The sequence below is a fragment of the Lissotriton vulgaris genome, chromosome 7 (assembly GCF_964263255.1).
Source record: "Lissotriton vulgaris chromosome 7, aLisVul1.2, whole genome shotgun sequence".
In the NCBI taxonomy this organism is placed as follows: Eukaryota; Metazoa; Chordata; class Amphibia; order Caudata; family Salamandridae; genus Lissotriton; species Lissotriton vulgaris.
In genome coordinates this window covers 448,540,308-448,556,407 of record NC_141695.1, presented here as the reverse complement: position 1 = coordinate 448,556,407, position 16,100 = coordinate 448,540,308, and the positions used below count along the sequence as shown (strand labels likewise).

The following is a 16,100-nucleotide window of genomic DNA, read 5'->3' as shown; positions in this document are numbered from 1 at the left end:
AAAATGTATATGTAATTTTTGAGACCCAGACTGTTTTTGTGGACCTGCTTGACAGATATGCATAATACTTGCAATGAATAACAAAGGGTGAATGTGTTTCCTTCCATCTGATTTTGGTTCAGCATATCAAGGTTTCGGCAGATCAATTTAAACTCCTATAGGAATCTTTGGTCTTCTCTACAAAAACAAACATCTGAACCGAAGTGCACAACATTTTGCATAAAGTAACACTTTCCTTAGGGATGTTATTTTGCTTGGTGGGTTGCCTGCAGGTAGTCTGTGATGCAGGGCCAGAAGCCTAGACCCAGCGACTAACTTCCACTGCAGTTGACTGATCTTCCTGCACAGCAAGGGCTGGCCACCGTCCTTGGGTTAGGTGCAGCACCCGGCCATAATCCACACCCTGTGCCCAACCCCACTGTGCATGGCCAAAAGTGGTGCCAAGAGACAGTTAGCTAGAAAGAAGCTGACAATAGATACCATAAAGAGTGCAATAATGGGAATATATACCAATGAGCCACGAACACAAAGGTAACTGGGATCTGTAAAATCGGGACGTGGGAAACAAGGAACACCGTACAAATATAGGATTTGAATAGCTGCACAATAGAACTTGGTCTTTAAGCAATGTATTCTTTTGTCCATAAAATTTTATATGAACCAGAATGAATTTAACTCGTTGCCTTTCAACATTTTGTTTTTATGATGATAGTGCCTTTTAACCCTTTTTGAAATGTACTGAAATGAATTGATGCTTGTTGCTTTTGTTGGTGTAAATGCTTTTATTGATGTTTTGCTAAGGCTCCGGATAAAGCTATATATAACTGTGACAGTTAGCTGCCCTACAGCCAGGTGGGGTGCCATTGTAATCAAGAGAAGTGAGGAAATGCAGTATGGTTTAAGATTTGCTATTATCTATAGAATTAAATAACATGTTTGTCTTCCCATTTTAATGCAGTGTCGGCACCTGTTGAAAAAGCTGCCTCAGATTCGCCTCGCATTTATGAATAGCAAGAAAAAAAACCCTATCGCTGAACTCAGATTTTTGGTACATTTGAAAAATACATGGGGCCTTATTTAGAGTGTGACAGATACCATACTCATCACATACGTGGCAGATGTCCTGTTATAAGTGTATTATATGTTATGGCGCTTGTAATACAGCACACAGGGTATCCATCACATTTTTACAGAGTATCTCGTCATCCAAACTATGCAAGTAGCCCCGCCCCCCTCACCCCCACCACACTTAGCTAAAACTGCGTCCTTATGTCCTTTTTGGACACAAGGATGTATTTTGCGCTAAAAAAAATAGCACTATAAAAGGCGAGTGCTGCAAATCAAAAATGCATTCTGTTTATTCACTTTGGTCCCATGCTTACACAATATGATTTGTACCTGAATGGACGTGAACTTACGTAACATGGCCTAAGTGCATAATTTTGTAAATTTTGCATGGCAAGCGTAATTCAAAATGCCAGAAATTACGTGAGAAGACCACAGTGTAAAGAAAATGTTATCAGTGGCCTAAGTTTGATCCAATTGATTAGCGCCGGCATTGAAAGCTATCGCTATAAAGCCTCGTAAAGTTACTGTTTCGATATTTGTGTAATCAATTTTTCTGTCAAGTCTGCTTCATTTTTTTGTTGTTGATTCTTTTATTGACATGTTATATTATTCATTACATTTATGTTTAATACAGATGTATGCTTTTGCCGTGTACATTGCACAAATAAAAATTCTGCAATCAGCTATCATCAAGTTAGGTAACACGTTCCATGGGTTAGTACATCCAAAAACATAACAAATTGTAACGTTTATAGTGAGATAAAAAGTCGCCTTTGTCTTCTCCTGTTACATTAACTCTACACTCTGTCATTACATTAACTCAAGTGTAATTCGTAGATCAATACGTATATTAAAGCAACAATTTAAAGTGGCACAGGTTACATCAGTAGTCGAAGGTCTCCCCATGTTCATACCACGCACTCTATAATATGTCATATGTACTATTTATTCTTGGCTGCCACGTCTACTTCATGGATGCCGTAGACGACACAAGCCTCCTATATAACACGAAGGTCTTTTTGTATCAACATTGACTTCAAAGGTCTAATACCGAAGCACGTTCTTCACATGAGTACAAGAAGGCATAAGATCTTAAAAACAGCCTTGGGACATGCCCTCCAGTGCAGCTTCCCCAAGCCACTCCTACCTTTTGTAGATTCTGTAGATTGTGTCTGTGTGGGTTCAGAAGGTTTGGCAATGGTATGGGGCTGAGGAGAAGTTGGGAAGAGCTTCAGCAGGGTCCGAGTGGTACTTTCTTCAACAGGTTTTGACACTGGGAGTTCTTCTAGAAAAAAGATTTTATAATGCAGTGTTACACCCACTATAACCATGCCTATATAGCTCTAAACAACATTCATGCACTATGCAAAGCAGACCTCTAACCACGGAACATTGGCACAAGAGTGCGCTGCCCCAGGAGAGACCCAGGGGCATATTATCAAGGGGGTTTATCTCTGCTTTTTTGGCTTTAAAAGCCAAGAAAGTGGAGATACAATTATCTCCCTTTTACCTAGCTGTCGCTAACACCAGTTAGCGACAGCTAGTAGGAGATAGCGACCATCTTGGGCCCCACTTTGCATGTCAGTGAAATTTATCACTAATGACATGCAAAGTGGGCGTGCCAAGATGTTAGCGACTGGAAACAGTCGCTAACATCGCTATCTCCTATTACCAACTTTTGGAGATATTCGCGCTAAGCACGAATATCTCCAAAAGCTAACACCTGCCCTGAGCAGTTCTTAGCCATGTTATCCAATGGGAGGTGGATAACATGGCTAAGAGCATTAGCTCGGTAATGCATGAATATCACTGACTTTTCAGCAATATTCATGCATTGCGGCCGATTTTTATCGCATTTGCGATAAACCTTGGTAATACCAAGGTTTATCTGCGATAAAAAGCGTCACAGCTCAGCGGTAAATTTTTGTCTCTAACCAAGCAATAGCGATAATTATCGCTATTGCTTGGTAATATGCCCCCAAATTGCTTTCAATGATGCGCAGAGTGCACTAGCCTGTTCGGTGCAGAAAAAGTGAGAACCGTTTTTCAATTCTCTCTAACATTCCTATAGTTTGTAGGGCGTATATATTCCTGAGGAGGCCTAATACAAATATTGTGGGCAAAAAATGAACCTGCCTGAATCCCTCACAGTGGTTCAAAATGTTTTGAACACTGTCTGGATCACAGTTTTACAAACCTCTGATATCATACTTCCCAATATGATAGCTCAGAAATAATACCCCAGTTTAGAAATATGTCTGAAGGTCACGAGTTGTAAGCACAGTAAATCTACTCAGTCAGGTGTCGTTTTAAGGGTGATTAAACAGTCCCAAATCTGTGTGCATAAAAAACACTTTAAGCCTGATTACAAATAAAGGTGCTGTTTATCACACCTTGTATATAACCATAACCTGGGCCTTGTTATTTATCAAGTGCAACAAACAGCACCTATAATGAGTTATTGGGGAATAATTTGCGGATTTTGGTGTTTTACACATCAAAATCCGCATGGTATGGTAAATACTGTACAAATATACCCTGTTAAATTTTGGAAGGTTTGACCTGCCGAAATGTACTGAATATTGGGCTATTTAGCACATCCAATAATTATCGGCTGCGTTAAATAAAACCAAACTCCTAATTCCTTCTTCTGTGTAAACATAGGTTTCACACAGGGATAGAATTAACATCCCAACTTGTAATCAGGGCATTATGACTGTATTACTTTAACACCTAGGCAGTGAAAGAACATTGAAAACTGACTTATTATTATTAAAATAGCACTTTCTTAAAGCTATTACATGTAGGCATGGGAGAAAGTGGATTTAGAATGGCACTATTCCTTGCTAGGTCCAGGTAGATCTCGATCATTTCAGCCTGACCTTAACCTATGATAGCTATAGCACAGAGCAGACAGGCTTAATTTAGGAGGCATTGGAATTTTTTTGGAATTTGGAAGTGGATTTGTAGAGCGCATAGCTACCCTTGGGCATCCCAGCGCTGAGAGGACCTAGTTTTTTCCAAGTGGAGGCCAGAAACAGGGAGGTTTAGGGGAAGAGCCAAGTTTTTAATTGTTTTCGGAAGGAGAGTAGATTATGATCTCTCCTCATGGCTAGTGGGAGGGTGTTACAGAGCTTTGGCGCGTTGTAGGCGAACATGCGACCGCCAGATCTTGCCTTTTTTATTCTTGGGATGGAAGCCAAGGCAAGTGTATCAGATCTTAGATGTGTGGTAGACTGGTGTGGTTTCATCAGGGATCTGAGTATTGGAGGGCCCTTATCATGCAAGATTTTGTGCGATATGCAGAGCGTCTTGAACGTGATGCGCTCCTTCACTGGGAGCCAGTGAAGGCTTTTGAGGGCTGGTTTCACCGAGCTCCGTGCTTTTGTGTAATGTGCATGTGTAAAGAATTATCAGTACCATACCTGATTAAAAGTAGATGACACAACACAATAAAAATTCCACTCCAAGATATAAAAATACTTAATTGAGCAAATAGGCACCAAAAGAACAAGAATTGAAGGTAGAAAACCAGAGATATCCTTTCTAAAACGTTTTAGATGGTTCTAGCACCAAAAAGCACGAAGTGGCAACCACTGGTATCTGGTCGAGCTAGACCAGGTCAAAGTCAAATTTAAGGATGACCACGATGGAGATGGAGCACAGGTTGAATACAGGGATCAAGTTCTGACCATTGGAAAGTTTACCTTTTGACTTAGGGCACAATTTAAAGCTTGGCCGAAAGGGTAATCCATCACAGGGGCAACAGAGTATGCTCTGCACCAAACTGAAGGTCCGCCATCCTCATTTACTGTCAGACTGACCTTCAGTATGTCAACGGTGGAGACAACTCAATCTCCTCCACTGACATACACTTCAGATGGCCCGACAGAGTAATGGACATCAGAGATTTTGCCATCTGACAACCGGCCATATTTAGAGTGACAAATGACAAGTTTTCACTGTCCATCACCACCAAGTAAAACCATAGGAGAAAACATGATGAGTCATTGTTTTTTTTATTTTCAAAAACAAAATTCTGCTTTGGGATTTTGTTTTGGAAAATCAAAAATACATTGAAAACCTTCTGTGAACATGTGCTTTACACATACATATTATGTTATGCTATTTTAAAGTTTGCTGTGTGGCTCTTTCATGTTGACTGAGGGACGGAGCCTTCATTCAAACTTTCAATGCATTAACAAGACTCACCATGATAGCACGTCCTGTCAATGCAAGAGATATCTGCTTGCCCAACGGATCTCTGAATTTAATTTGTGGGTACTCCCTCAGGGCAATGGAGTACTTTAATCCATCACCCTGACAGAGTAAATCCTGTCTACCAAACACTAAATTGAACCCTAACTCTTTTATTTGGAGAGAATCTTCATTGATGATGTTGTTAGCGGGTCGAGCTGCCAGCTGGATCTGAAGAGGAGCACGTCAGCATCTGCTGGCTGAAATGCAAGACCACAGTGGGAGTCTTGATGTTGGTGGAAAGTTCAAGGCTCTTGATTTCAAAGTCAGGGATACTCTGAGGGGGCGCAGTCTGAAGATCAGGCCCAGGAAAGTGTCATCGTCAACAGGGTGTTGATCCTCGTGAAGCCCTCTACATCAAAACATTTCTGGAAATCAATATCCTTTCAGCGTTGCAGACAAGTAAGTTGAAGATGAATGTCAGGTCAACATTGGAGGCTGTGGCTCGGCAGCGATCTGAAAAGTTTCTAAGTGTACGTTCTTGCTATTTTGGAGGGAAAATGAGAACACTCTAACATCAGCAAAGGGTACAGGACCTTTTGAGCACCACCTGTGAGTAGGGGCTCAATCTCTCAAAAGTCACTAGGAGGGTCCAGGGCAAATCCAGTTGAAACTGGTTAGCTAAGCTAAGCAGGGTCTCAGGCTTCTTGCAACCTTTGTGTTTCTGGAGCTCAACAGGAGGTTAGCCTACTAGTCCTTTGAGTCCCCTCTTTAGTCCAGGATTCGAAAAGGGAGCTGACCCAGGCCTTGGAGTTTTTCCCCACAGGCTCCACAGCAGGTGCAGTCCTTCTTCTGTCTTCCACAGGCATTCTGAAGAAATTACACAGGAGGGCCACTGTTATACCTGGCTGGCACTAGCTTCTGGGAGGGGAAAACTCCCCGGCCAATAGAGAAATAGTTTAAAGGGGCAGCCTTACCCACTTTAACATAATTGTCTGTGGGGTTGGCCCTAAACAATCCCACTTTGCCCTGCTCTAGCAAAATGCCAACATGGCAGAACCTTTCTTCCCCTGGTCAGAGCTCTGGAAACACCACTGAGGTGTGTCTAGGTAAATGAGGAACTCCCCTTACAAACCAGTTCTGGAACAGATATTCCCGTCATTGGGATTGGTGCCACTCTGGTTACTTGGGCAATCCCTTGATGTGAGTTACATCTGCCTGTGAGACCTTATGGCCCTTTAAAGCTTCTGTAGTTGGTGGGCACATCCCCCAAGCAATCCTGTTATTTGGTGGTCATATCTTCCCCCAGCCAAGGCTCTTTTTTTACCTTACTTGGGAGCCAGTCAAACCTCCCTGCGGGCTCCAGGTGACAGTTGGGGGTTACTTCTGAAGAGGCTTCTATATGCTTTAAACAAGAAAATTGCAACTTTCTAAAAGTGGCATTTTCAAAATCGTAATTCAAAATGTGACTTGATCCTCAGATTGGATTCTAAGTTTACATTAATTTGAAATATTGAACCATAGTTCCAACTATTCCCATGCCCAGGTTATGCTTTCTAAGGTGTTATAATGTAACCTAATGCTTTTCAATGGGAGAGCATGTGCCTTGCTGGAGTGAAAACGGCTTTGAGTATGCTTCACTGCCATCAAATGTAAAACCTAAGAACATGTGTCCTACTTTTTAAGCACTATTCCCTATAGGGGCTTGGGGCTTAATTTGGGGTGACATATAAGTATTAAAAAGGAGGGTTTAGGCCTGAAAATAGTGTGATTTTAACAGGTTGAAATGTTACTTTCAAAACTGACATGCTTATAGGCCTTCTGTACACAAGGTGCTATATACTGGGGACTTATAGGTAAGTTACCAACTGGGAAAACATCCTTTTAAATTCTAAACCCGAAGTAAAGGGTGATATATCAGAGATAATTACATTATTAGAGGATATTTTTAATTTGTCTCTTCAAAGCGGCATGGTGACGCTTTTTTGAAAGCATGCTCTTATGAGACGTCTGTTAAAGTAGCCTTCATCAGACCCTGTATTAGCGGAAAAATATAGGTCAAAATCCTGTTGTTAACCAACAGTTGTCATCGCCCTTGGAAAAACATAAGGTACTTTATTTCACCCAAACAGGTTTCCATCCAGGATGTGGCATGGATACAGCACTTTTAGTTGCTGTGGAAGAGCTGAGAAAAATTATTGACCAAGGTAGGTTGGATACAGTAATAATATTGGAACTCAGCACAGCTTTTGATACCATATGATACCCTGTATTATTACATGGTCCGGATTGCTAAGACTCCTAACCCAAAAAGTTCTGACAGTATTTGTGTGTGATCTTTGCCTTGAAAGAAATGCTGGTGGGGAGACCCCATGAGGGTGGGGAGTACCCTGGGGTAGATGGTCTGGGGTCTGCTATCAAATCAGGGTGTTTGGAGGTAGGGACTCGGCAATACCTGACCATATGGGCCTAAGCACCAAAATTAAAGTGGCCTCCATTAGTGATTTAGAAAGCTAAAAAAGTGGCCGATGTTTGCAAATTGAGGCAGTTTTGAACTTGTAAAGACACCATGTATAAGCGTTTTGCAAAGTATGTAAGACTGCATGAATTTGAGCTTGCTGCAGGCAATGTCAAAAAAATGGCCCTCCCACTGACTGTCAGACCAGGCCATTGGGCAAAGCTTGATTGCCCTATAGGCCAGTCCGACCCTGATAACAGTGAGTTGCCCGATCTAGAATATGGTTTAATCTAGGGGTGGGCGGTATACTCTGCTCTGCCAGCGGGGTTCGCAGAGTTTTCCCACTCCGCGTTCCACTTGGAGCGTGGAGTTTGGGAAATATTCTGCCAACTGCCAGCAGAGCAGAGTTTACCAATGCACGCCTCAAACCCCTACTGAAGAAGCCAATGAGCACTTCAGAATTTGGTATGATGCGGTAGGATTGGCTGGGTGTCTCCAATTCTCCAATACTAGGTCACTGTGCACATCATCAATTCAATGCCAGTCAGTCACAGCCAACTCCCAGAATAAATTTGGTTGTGGAATTGGTTGTTTTTATACTTGTAAATGTTAAATATATGGACAAATGACTCTGTCAGAACTGATTAAAGAGGGGCGATAGACATGTGGCTGAATTTCCAGCCGGCCGTTATAAGTAGCCAACAGTGGTCACTGTAGAGGTACTGTGATTTGTTCCTCATTTTACTAATTCTGCACTAGGGGTTTGAGTGGTCTTTGCAGTAGGTGGTGTGGAGTAGCTGCCAACTATTCATTCCCATTTTGACAATGCTTAAAAGTAATCTTTCTCCCTGCCACCATCTTAGGTACAGTGCTGGGCACTGGGCTTTATCATGGCACAGACTACACCTTGACATGAAAACAGTTCAACCAGTTATGATTGTCCAAGAAATTCAAAGCTGTACACCCGATAAATTAAAACGATCTTTGTAGCGTGCAAGTGTGGTGGTGTTCCCTCAGCCCTGGACCGCTCATGGAACGATGTACAGTATACTGCATAGGTTGAACACTGATATGCAGATCTGCAATGCACACGTGATGCATGGCGGTGTCAACAAATGCCCTTTTTTAATTGCAGTTTTTAGTATTGTTTGTTCATTGTTAGACAACCATGTATTGTGTAACCCCCAAACACCTCCCGCCTCAAAGTAGAGTGCGAGCACCACAGCATGATTTGAAGCAGTTCAATACACGCGTGCAAACGTGAGGTGCGAGATGCAAATAAATATGTGATATTTGTGACAAAGAACTAGTATCAACCCCAAATGCATTCGAGCAGTTGTTTAATACTAAAACTTTAATTGCGCACCAAGTCAAAATACAATAAATGGTTGGGTGACCGTAAAAAATTGAGAACTAACTCCCTGCAAAGGAAGAAAGTGTTGACAACTCTGTTTCATGAGCATCACACCTTTACAGTGAGCTAAGCATATCTTTCACCTATTTGCAGTACACTGGAACAGTTATGAGATACCAAAATACCATTTGTTGGAGGGCCAATAAAAACACCTAAAGTTAAAAAAAATGTTACTGGTGTCGTGTTGATGTGTCACTTTTTCTGCCGAAAGACTCCAATAAACTGCCCAGTTTACTGATTATTCTGTTGAAGTAATTCATGTGTCAGCTGCTCTGTTGGGTTCTGTCCATAAGAGCTGAACTTTCTTGCAGTTGTTTGAAAATCGGTAAATGCAAGCAAGCTTTGCACCAGAGATCTAGGAAACTCCGAAATTGTTAAATTTTCGGTATAGTAAACCACATATATAAGGCAATTACATTTTTCTCCAAGTCATGGGCCCGAAATATTCTGAAAAATATTTCACTGCAATGCTTGCAAATCTCACTAGATGGAAGCTATGTACTATAATGGTATCCCCTGGCCCTTCCTCATAACAAACATGGGCAAATCTGGCAATGCATGTGAGGAGACTCCACAGAATTCCGTGGAGTGCAACTCCATGAGCTCGGCCCACGCCTACTGTAAACGATAGAGGCTCTCTATGAGAGCCATACAGAACAAAGTGAGAGCATCCAGCTGTGGGATGGAAGTCGTGTAGCTTTCAGATTTATTGTGTAGAGAATTTATTTTGCAATTTTGCTTAGACTTCAATTAGTAATTTTTCAAATGTAGGAAAACCAATATGGTCTAAAATGTGTTTTAGGGTGTATTATGTGGCAAGGTGTACACCAATTAACTGCTTCAGCGCTTTTTACCTTCTGGTGAGGAAATATTAAAAAAAATTGATTAATTGATGCCTTTGTTGCACTTTCACTATCATCTTTGAAGGCCTTAATCGCTAAAAGTTTGCAGATTTAATTATTACTAAGGAAATTCAATTTGTGAATAATTCGAGTGTGGGTGCACAGAAGAGGTTTCATTCACCCCAACAAAAAATAATTTCCTATTTGGGTGAAAAAACGTATATATCCAATTGTACATTTCTGCAATAATTACTAATAAGGATTGCCCCACAGGTGGAATTTCTGTATGAATAACTGTGCTTCAGTAGCAGTGTTAGTAGTAACATGTAAATTGATACTTGTTGGAACTTTTGGAAATTTTCTTTGTCACTCCATGGGATCATTGTGAATCCACTAAACCTCAAAAAATTTATCCACACATAGGGGCTGATTACGATGGCGGTTGGATCCGCCCGCCATCGTAACCTGATTTACCCCACGCCACATTACAATGACGGTGGGTACCCCGGCGGACGAAAAGTCCGTCCGCTGCTTTTCCGCCGGTTGGCAATCATTACGATTGCCGGCCGGGTGGAGCTGGGGCACATATACCGTGGCCATCCATATTATCCATATTATCATTATCATTTGAGATGTCATCAGTGATGTCACTGACCATGTCATGAGTGATGTAATATGTGATGTCATCAGCAGTGCATTGCGGGGGCGCGAGATATAGTTTGCTGAACTAACTATAACGGGGGAATTTCTATGGTTTTGTACAAGCGAAATGACCTATAAGGCCCCTGAAACCTATGGTTTTTTCAGTGAATTTCTAAGGTTTTTTTAAATGCTAATGTCTAACTATAACATGCCGGAAACCTATGTTTTTTTCAGAGAATTTCAACGTTTTTTTTAAATGCTCATTTCTAACTATAACGTGCCTGAAAACCTATTGTTTTTTTAGAGAATTTCTAAAGTTTTTTAAATGCTAGTTTCTAACTATGTCTACTGAGGTAGGACATTTGAAGAAAGAAGAAAAAAAGCAGACAAAGAAGCAAAAGAACTGCAGAAAGAAGCAACAGAAGTCTACAAAGATGAAGAAAAGTGCAGGAAGAAGCAAGACATGTGCAGAAAGAACCATCAGAGGAGGAGAAAGAGGCCTTGTTGCCAAATCATCCTGTGCCCACAACTTTTTCAGACGGGTACTGGTGGTAACTGACTCTGACTAACCAGGCCTAGAGTCAGTGCTATGCCAAAATACAGTGAAAACACCTACATACACTAGGGAAAACTATGCGTTGGAGTACCCCTGTGATTAGCATGACCTCCTCTGTAAGGCCCTAGTACATAATAGGGCAGGGGGATTAAAACTACATCTAAGTCAGAGGTGCAGAAATATGCTACTTTAACTAGTAGTCGAGTTTGCAGAGTGGTGGAGAAAGGGTGCTGGGCGTCCAACCAACGCTCAGGAATTCCGCTGCGTAGGACGTACCAGGAGGGATTCTTGGCCCCCAAACTCCCTCAGGACTAAATTGAACTTCATCCTCCATCCTGTAGTCTGCCACTAGGCACGTTTGCAGAGTGGTAGAGAAAGGGGGCCCTGGTCTCCGAAGATGTCTTAGCAATCCCATTGTGTGGGACTTACTCAGAGGTAACAAGAGGGGTAGTAGGCCCGAGGACATCCTTAGGGGCTAACTTCCCCAACTATTACCTCCAGTCAGTCCCACACAGCAGCATTGGTAAGTACTCATACCAGGCCATGCCCACTTTGCCCACCACTCTACAAACCCGCTCCCTGGCACGCTCTTGGATGGGGATTGAAGTCCCCTTCACTGCTGGGGGTCCTCTAGGGGCCAACTAGCCTACCTTTTACCCCCAGTAAGCACCACGCAGTGGAATTGGTGTGAGGCTCATCGTAAATTGGGGGATTAAGTCCCCTTGAATCCTGAGGGACCCTGGGGTCCAACTAGCCCACCAGGTACCTCCAGCTAGCGCCACAGAGCTGCTTTGCAGAGAGATGTAAAAAGGCGGGTGGCCTGGACCACCTCTCTGCAACGCAGGTCTGTGGCGCTTACTGGAGGTACCTGGTGGGCTAGTTGGCCCAGAGGGGCCCTAAGGATTGAAGGGAAACTGATTTCCCAACTTAAAATGCGCCACAGGGCGTGTTTGCACAAATGTCACCTCAGGCCCCACCCCCTCCCTTCACCACTGTGCAAACACACTAAGTGGCACGTTTTAAGTTGGGGGATTAAGTCCCCTTGAATCCTGAGGGTCCCTGTGGTCTAACTAGCCCACCAGCTACCTCCAGCAAGTGCCACAGAGCTGCGTTGCAGAGAGGTGTAAAAAGGGGCATGGCCTGGACCACCTCTCAGCAACGCAGGCCTGTGGTGCGTACTGGAGGTACCTGGTGGGCTATTTGGCCCCCAGGGGCCCCCAGGAATTGAAGGGGAATTAATTCCCCAACTTAAAGCACGCCACAGGGCGTATATGCACACATGTCGCCTCAGGCCCCGCCCCTCCCTTTACCACTGTGCAAACGTGCCCCGTGTTGGGTTTTAAGTTTTTTGGGTTTTTGCTTTTGTTTTTTAATGGAGGGGAGCGGCGTGGCCCTCCCCCTGAGGCCTCTATTGGCCCCAGGGACTCCAACCCCCAGGAGGCCTTATTTTTATTTTTTTATTTTTGGGGAGAGTGGCCGCCTGGCCCCCCTCCAGGGCCACTTCTAGCCCTGGGGACCCCATCCCCCAGTGCAGGCCCTATCGGTTGGGGACTGTGGGGAGCCCCAATGCCCCCACCGTCCCACCGGCTCCCCGCGTCCTGCAGGAGCCGGCATTGCTTTTCCACATGGGGAGCTGCTGAGGTCCAGGAGGGGGCCGCACGGCCCCCCCACATAATATACAGCCCCGGGGAGGTGGTGGTCCCCGGAGTTCAGAGGTACGTAACGGACCCCCGCATTTAAATATTAGTGCCCCGGGGAGGTGGCGGTCCCTGGGGTTTGGGGGGGCTATGTTCCCCCAACCCACATTAAAAAAAACAAGCCCCGGGGGTGGCGGTCCCGGGGGCTCCGGTAGCTTCCCTGGGCCCCCTCAATTACAATATTACATGCCCCCGGGACCTGGCCCACCCGGGGGCTAAATAATAACGAAGCGCGGTGGGTGAGTGAATCTTGCCGATTTTTAAATAAACATTTTTTTGGGGCTCTGGGGGTTCTTGTGGGACCCCTTGAGCAGGTTTAGGGGGTCAGGGTGTTTCTACCCTGCCCCCTTTTCTTTTTGTCACCTTTATTTCCCTGTTTTCTTGTGACTCGGTTCTACCAAGTCACAAGATGGCTGCCAACACATCCTGGTTTGGAGTGTTGACAGCCAATTAGAATGAAGCTTGTGGTCGGGAGGGTCAGCGGATCCACCGCGCTTCTAAATATCGAAACTTTAATTTTTTGATTTTCTCACCAACTACTGAACAGATTTACATCATTTAAAGAAAAGGGTGCTTTCTGAACCAAGCACTACCTTTTTGCCAAATTTGGTGTAATTCTGTTCAGCAGTTCGAGCTGCAGCCGTGACTAAAATTTCCTATGGGAAATTCATTTTCCGAACACTTTTTTTTTTATTTCTAAGGAACTACTGAACGGATTGACACCATTTAAGAAAAAGAGTTCTTCCTGAAACAAGGGCTACCTTTTTCCCAAATTTGGTGTAATTCTGTTCAGCAGTTCGGGCTGTAGCCGTGTCTAAAGTTTCCTATGGAAAATACCATGGAGAAAACATGCTTTGGGACCCCCCTTTTTTCTCGGCCCCCACTTACTGAATCACCCAGAAACTTTCAGGATAGGAGATGACTGGAACAGGCCACAAGTTTCGAAAATTTCGCGAAGATTCGTCAACCGGCGCCAAAGTATTTGGGAAAAGAAAAAACAGTTTTCCTATGGAAACTAGGTCCTAACTGTAACTATCTACTGGCGACCACCAGCAGAATATATATACATATATATATATTGACGACCAAAGTCTCCTGCGCATTGCAACTCTCCCTCAGCATGCGCAGGAACACAAAGCAGGGACCAAAATTCCACGGTGATGAATACTTTATTCGCTTGTCGGTTCCATAACGTTTCGGCACCCAAGTGCCTTGCTCACATGACAGCGAGAGTAAGTGAGGGTGAAATATTTAAAGTGACAGTGCATAGCTCTGATTGGGTAGTGATACATGGACCTAGACAGCAGACTTGCACAGGGAACAGTCAACGTGAAATGCAATACAATGTAATATGGCCACTGAATTAATTCATTTGAATGACGAGATTTTAAGCATTCGTATGGTTAACTACTTGTGCAAATATAGCAACATTCATGTACCATACAGGATTTTCACATAGTTAAAGACAATAGTGAAAGCAAGGTATCATAAAAACATTGAGAACTACTGAACGGATTGACACCATTTAAGAAAAAGAGTTCTTCCTGAAACAAGGGCTACCTTTTTCCCAAATTTGGTGTAATTCCGTTCAGCAGTTCGGGCTGTAGCCGTGTCTAAAGTTTCCTATGGAAAATACCATGGAGAAAACATGTTTTGGGACCCCCTTTTTTCTCGGCCCGCACTTACTGAATCACCCAGCAACTTTCAGGATAGGAGATGACTGGAGATGACTGGAACGGGCCACAAGTTTTGAAAATTTTGCGAAGATTCATCAACTGGCGCCAAAGGTATTGGGAAAAGAAAAAACGCTTTTCCTATGGAAACTAGGTCCTAACTATAACTATCTACTGGCGACCACCAGTAGAATATATATATATATATATATATATATATATATATATATATATATATATATATATATATATATATATATATATATATATATATATATATATATATATATATATATATATATATATATATATATATATATATATATCACTGAAAAAACCATTGGTTATAGACCATATATAGTTAGGGATTAGCCTTTTCCAAACCTTATTTTACTCACACAAAACCATTGAAATTTCATATATAGTTAGTTGCACTAACTATATATCGCGCACCCGCAATCCACTGCTGATGATGTCACATATTACATCATTCATGACATGGTTAGTGACATCACTGATGACATCACTGATGACATCTCAAATGACATCACTGATGACATCACTGATGACATTATCTAGTGACTGTATGTTTCTGTAAAGTTAAAATATGTCTTACATATTGAAGAATGAGTGGATGTATAAGTGTCTGGAAGAAGGATTTAGTAGGTGCATGACTGACTGTATGAGAGAATGATTAAATGTGTCTTACTGAGTGCATGGGTTAGTGACTAAACTGTCTTAATTTGTGCATCATTATATCTGTTGTTCTAAAAACTGCTGCATGTGTTGATCAGTAGCTATATGAATAACTGTATGGGTTATTCATTGGTTGTCCAAGTATTTGTATGGGAAACTGAGTGTGTGTGTATGGGTGGCTGGGAGGTGTGTGACTCTGTACATAGATGTGTGAGTAGTTGATTCACTATATGTATGGGTTCAAAAGTGCATGTGGAAACAGCTGTATGGGCGGTTGACTGTGCATGAGTGTATTAGTGAGTGAATGGATATCTCAGTGCTACATGTCAAAGTAAGTACATATGTAAAACACAGTACATGTGAGAGTTGACATATATAAATAACTGTGCATAAGAGCCAGTGAATGTGTGAGTGGCTGTATGGATCATTGTGAACATGTATCAGGGATTGTATAAGAGAGTAAATATGTGTTAGTATATGTTTGAATAAGTAAGGTGTGTATAACTGTATAGTTGAGAAAATGGAGGTGTGATTGATGTTTTGCATAACTGACTAGGTGTGTGAGTAACTCCATGGATGAGTGACAGTCTGTGACTGTCTGTTTGCACTGATTGTATCTAAGGTTATATTAGAGTCTGAAGAGGTTCATGGTATTATCACATGAATGATATCATCAGTGATGTGATCAGTCATGTCAAATGAGATGTTATCAGTGATTTTATCAGTGATGTCATTTGAGATGTCATCAGTGATGTCATTTGAGATGTCATCAGTGATGTCACTAACCATGTCATGAATGATGTAATATGTGACATCATCAGCAGTGAATTGCGGGTGCGCGATATATAGTTAGTGCA

The 16,100-nt window shown here is 42.6% G+C and overlaps 1 protein-coding gene across 4 annotated transcripts in view; it reads right to left on the bottom strand.

Moving 5' to 3' along the window:
- SSC5D (scavenger receptor cysteine rich family member with 5 domains) overlaps positions 1 to 16,100 on the bottom strand; it is a 315,500-nt gene that overhangs the window by 86,405 nt on the left and 212,995 nt on the right. For 2 of the 4 annotated variants that reach the window (XM_086930468.1, XM_086930471.1), the window contains one exon: positions 2,216 to 2,353. The exons of 1 other annotated variant lie outside the window; for it this stretch is intronic. In XM_086930468.1, coding sequence (XP_086786594.1) covers positions 2,216 to 2,353 — 138 coding nt within the window. The remainder of the gene's footprint in view (positions 1 to 2,215; positions 2,354 to 16,100) is intronic. One more of the 4 variants, XM_086930469.1, reaches the window with a different exon arrangement.